Raw genomic sequence first — 5,559 nt, forward strand, 5'->3', positions numbered from 1 at the left:
ACGGCAGTAGAGTGCAAAAAAGAGGGGACATTATTTCCATTATGTGTTTACACGTGTTCTTCTTATATTCATAAACCAGGGCGAAAGTTAAATGATGGGCCACATAGCTTAATAATAATAATAATAATAATAATAATAATAATAATAATAATAATAATAATAATAATAATAATAACAACATTTATATTCAGTTTGTTTAAGAAAACTATCGCTAATGTTTGTATGAATCGTATGTGTTGGCCAATTTGTCCCTCCGGAGCTGACTGTTACAATACTGACCTCCAGTGTGTGCACAGAAGGACAAAGCAGAGCGTGCCTTGCTTGGTGCGGGACTTCGCCGCTGTCAGTTTGACAGCAATGTGACCTCCAACGAGCAGCTCCTGCACACAGGCGCTCGGCGTGAGCGCACTCTAAAATAGATCTTCAAGAGTCAAATAAGAAAAGAGATTGTCTGATCGACTGTCCAATTTGTTACTGTCAGCCACTTTACACCGACAATGCAGCGAAACTGGACTCACATTAAGCAAGAGCTCCCCCAGCAGTAGCCAACACTGATCTTACCGACTATTCCCGTATAACTTGTAAAAAAAAAAAATTAAAAAAATGTTTGCTTGCTTATTTGCTTCCTCTCCTCCAATAATCGCTCCCATCTCTTCTCCGGGGCGGAGCACGTCCCTGCTAGTTCTTTCTGAAAAAAAGAAAAAAGAAAAAAAAAAGACACGTGGTTCTTACAAACCTCTCTCAGGACACAGCGGGGAGGCGGAGGTGGAGAGATGCGGGCGCAGTCGGGGTGGGAGAGGACACGGTGAGGAAGGAGTCCGCTTTCTAACCATGGAAATTTTGCTGCTGAGCAGCGTGCGCTCTTGGAATAAGGACTTAAAAGACTTGTATATCTCATGCTCTTTCTCCTCCTCCCCTTTTCTCTCTGTTTTCATATGCATAAGAGAGACTTATATGGAGGATGTGGAACATTGCGGAGAGAAGAAAAATGCAATTTCATGTATATTTTTTATTGTGAAAAGTGCGCTCAAGTCTTAATTGGATATTTCTTTTTTCGGATTATTTCCGCACATTAATTTTTTTGTAAAAATCAAAACTGGACTTAAAAATGGATTTCTTTAATATCTCCAGCCTGGACGACAGGGTAGAGGCAGAAAATATCTCCTCTAATTCAACCTCTGAGAGCCAGTATACCCTGCTCGCTATCTGGTGTCTTGCTGGACTTGTCAGCTTCCTGATTTTGTTTACAATAGTCGGGAACGTTTTGGTTGTTATCGCCGTTTTAACGAGCAGAGCTCTAAAACCACCCCAGAACCTCTTTCTCGTCTCCTTGGCCAGTGCGGACATACTGGTAGCCACTCTGGTCATGCCCTTTTCACTGGCAAATGAACTTATGGGTTTCTGGTTTTTTGGCAAAATTTGGTGTGACATCTATCTAGCTCTGGATGTTTTGTTCTGCACCTCTTCTATTGTTCACCTGTGCGCTATTAGTTTGGACAGGTACTGGTCTGTGACACAGGCTGTAGAGTACAACTTAAAGAGAACACCTAAACGAGTTAAAGGCATGATTGTTGTGGTCTGGTTGATCTCAGCCATAATATCCTTCCCTCCACTGATATCAATGGACAGAAGCAGCAGCGAGGCCAGTCCCCAGTGTATGCTGAATGATGAGACCTGGTACATCCTCTACTCCAGCATAGGATCATTCTTTGCTCCCTGTGTTATTATGATCCTGGTCTATATTCGGATCTACCAAGTGGCAAAAACCAGGACCAGAACATTGTCAGAGAAGAAAAGGGATGTGGATTCACCGCTGGAGAATGGGATGGACCAAGCTGAACCGGGCATAGGTGGGTCTTTAAAGTCCAACAGGGGCGGGAGCATGAAAAATCAGGAACGCCATAATGGGCATTGCCATGAGCAAGCGGTTCGAACACCCCTACCAAACGAGCCAAAACATCCAACAGACAACGATGACGACTTTGAAGATAGTAGCTCGTCAGACGAGAAACTTAAAAAAAGTTCTTGCTCCTCAAAACATCATCATGAAGACAGAAAAGACAGGAAGGCTAGCCGAAAGAGCAGCTCCGCCTCTAAATACTCCAGCAGGAAGTCGCGTGCCAGTTCCAAATCCATAGACTTATTTTCATCTCGTCGCAAACGTCGGAGCACTGTCAATCGGAAGAAAGTCTCAGCTGCTCGGGAGAAACGCTTCACCTTCGTCCTTGCTGTGGTCATGGGCGTATTTGTTGTCTGCTGGTTCCCATTCTTCTTCTCCTACAGTCTGTATGGAATCTGCCGTGAACCATGCCAGATCCCTCTAACACTTTTCAAGTTCTTTTTTTGGATCGGCTACTGCAACAGCTCACTAAACCCAGTAATCTACACTATCTTCAACCAGGACTTCCGCAGAGCCTTCCAGAAAATCCTTTGTAAGTCATGGAAACGCTCTTTTTGAAGGATACAGCACGGCTGGGTGTGTAAGACCTTTTACTTTGCAGACAATAAGCTATGCTGTTCTGAACCGTTTGATAATGTGCTGGCCTCGGGTGTTTTCACATCTGTACTTTCAGGGACTGCATTAGAAATGAAGGTGTGATTAAAAGACCTAACAAAATGCACAAAGAAGGGGCTTAAACTACAGGTTCTCTGATAATATTCACATAGGAGGCTTATTTGATGGCTTTTAGGCTGTTTTTCCCTGATGTGGGCTTTGGTTCACCCTATACTGCTTTTCTCTTCACCTAAATAACATAAATGGTTTCCTAACAGGTACTGATGCATGCCTGCCACAGTGGCTGCACTTCATGAACTTCCCAGGAGGCAAAGGGTTTACAGAGACAGAGCCAATTTACAATGTGACCTCATTCACTGAATATAATGCGAAAGCCATGACAATCTCCTCACAACTGTTGTTTGTGACTTTAGATAATAGTATGTATCTTTTCTCTCTATCTATAAATCTGTTTTTCTTTAACTTCCTATGTCACACTCTCGACAGGAGGACCAATGGGACGAAGGGGCTCTTTGCTTACTGTTAAAGTAGCAAAAGTGTTTCACACAAAAAACTAACAAAAGAAAACAAACAAAAAAAAAAAGACATCTTGAAAAACAACAAATTCATATTTCTGCCTCAGTGTTTTGTGTGAACTTAAAAATGCCTAAACTGTGTGCTGCAGTGGAAACTTTTGTCATGTTATGGTGGACTTTGATTGGACGACACGTGCAGTACAGTGGTATCACAGACAGACATGTTCACCTTCCTCACACTGCCGAGGAAAGCTGATGGAATACTGAGGTAGTACTGAAGCAGATGGGCATCTACTGAGGCATTCACTGTTTGTGCATATTTGTGTGTGTGTATGTGTGTGTGCGTGTCTGTGTGTGCAGTCTGGGGGGTTTACCGCATCTTATCCCACCTGCCTGTTAGTGAATGTGTGTGCATGTCTGAATGTTTGCGTGTAAGCCTACTTTTCCAAATGGCCTGATTCTTTCTGGTCAAATGTGTATCTATTCTTCTGCTTCTTATTTTTGTCATTCAACTTCTCTCCCTTATAGCCACAGTTAAAACCAAACACCTTATTGCTGTTTCAGTGTATGCTGCTCACACCCATATTTAGTAAGAACACTCAAGCATTTGTAGCCAGAAGGGCAGATGCTTTGTTCAAGTGTAAATAATTAAGATGATACAGTATTATTGTGTGGTGCCTCATAATCACACGTGTAAAGGATAACAATATTTTGTTTGTAAAATGAACAACACTCTGCGAGATTTCTATGTTACACCAACCTCTGTCCTTTTCTAAAAGAACAAGTGTTCACTTCTCTGCTTTGAACACATCTGAAAAGATCAAATAAAGAAATCTCTTAAGCTATCTTCTGAAGACTACAAGAGTGCATTAGTGCATTTGTTGTTACTGTATGGGATTTTTTGCCGCTCTGCCACTGTTGGTATAAAATGCACACCATCTGAGTGATCCATTGATTTACTTCCTCAAATTTCTGATTGCACCTTGACTTCTCACTGCAGCTACATGCTAAGCCAGTTTGTTACCAGTCTTGATTTTGCTTTGTACAAAGAGGGAAGACTTGCCATCACATACACTCCCCTCCTTCACTAACAGCCAGGCTGACTAAGTGAAATGGTGAATAGGTCAAAACCAGCAGGCAGCTATCTAGCAAATCCCCGGGATACTGGTAATGTCATGCTACATGCTTAAATACTTGATTCTGATTTCACTCGATTTTAACCGATATATAATTTAGTCAATATTGGCAGATATGACAGATATATACAATATATGTGTTACCCAATAGGAAACGAATTGCTTTTTTTTCTTTTTTTCTTTTTAACAAATTTGTGCAGAAAATAAGGGCCAGTGTAATTTAGAACTGATGTTATCACATAATTTGTCCAGTGCAGCAGCTCTGACTCCATTATTTACAATACTGTCAACACATGTAACAGAGTACGTGTCAAGGCCAAGCAGATTGTGGTGCAGTCAAGCAGTGTCTTCATGGTGCGCGACATAGTGGAGTGCACTGCTGGTAAGTTAATAAAAAATGATCTCATTGTTTTACCTTTTGAGTCGAACATGTTGCATCTTAAAACTTATTTATGAATATGTATCAATAAATAATCTTGGACATTATGTTATTGCCATGTCTCCCTGTTTTTGTTAATGGCCCCAAAAAATCAGTATCAGCCAGGCTAAAGATCTGACACAGTATGTGGATAAATGCACTGATTAAAAAAAATAAAAAACTACACTGAATCTCAGAAATGAAATGTGGAAATATCTTGTATTTTTCAACTATTCAGCAGGGCCAGACTACAGGAGAAGGGTCAGAGTGACTGATGGAAAGGATGACAGCATAAGACACCTGAACAAGAGACACACAGGTTTGAACAGATCATTTAAGATCATTCTGTTTGTGCATCCAGTCGTGGTGACAGTGTGGCAGCTACCTTTGCTGCTTTGTCCATAGGAGCACCAGCAGTTGTTTCAATCAGACACATCTGGCTGTGACTGCTTGTTATAAGTGCAGTCTTCCACATGTGAGTTATACAGATGTGGAGGATTGAATACATCTGAAATGATTTTCCTTTTCCTTTAGCAACAGTGTGCTGGGTTCCTTTGTTTTTCTCTTTGACTGTCCTGTTTCTCCCAAATCCCCATTTAAATTGTCAAAAATTGTTTTAGGTAAAATACATTCAGGTCAAACAATTCAGAAATAGTTACTAATGAGAACTCAAAATGTAGTGCTGAAAAACAAAGCCTTCGCAAAAGTGCAAAAAAAAAAAAACTTCCACGAAAAGCCACGAGAGGCCCCATAGATTACAATTAAAACCCAACCTCAGAGAAGAAATTGACAAATTTACATCCTGGTTTTTACAGCCTTTTTATGATTAATCTTCTTAGATTTTTTTTATAAAGGCTTAAAGTTGCCCTGATTTACAGCAGTGCAGACACAACCAACTGTCACAGTCTGCTAGGCCTCATCTCTACCCATTCAAGTCACTGACCTGGACCTCTTAACTGTTTTCTTGTGCTGTTA

At 41.0% G+C, this 5,559-nt stretch overlaps 1 protein-coding gene across 1 annotated transcript; it reads left to right on the plus strand.

The window, feature by feature from the left end:
- Positions 1-795: 795 nt before the first annotated feature.
- On the plus strand, positions 796-4,864 carry adra2c (adrenoceptor alpha 2C). Its single transcript, XM_085277850.1, has one exon. It carries the CDS (start codon positions 1,109-1,111, stop codon positions 2,456-2,458), a length of 1,350 nt encoding a protein of 449 aa, XP_085133976.1. The 5' UTR covers positions 796-1,108; the 3' UTR covers positions 2,459-4,864.
- The last annotated feature ends 695 nt before the right edge of the window (positions 4,865-5,559 follow it).

Source organism: Mchenga conophoros, linkage group LG6 (genome assembly GCF_057382185.1).
Source record: "Mchenga conophoros isolate Kocher_MC1m ecotype Shallow Benthic linkage group LG6, M_conophoros_male_GT1.1, whole genome shotgun sequence".
NCBI lineage: Eukaryota > Metazoa > Chordata > Actinopteri > Cichliformes > Cichlidae > Mchenga > Mchenga conophoros.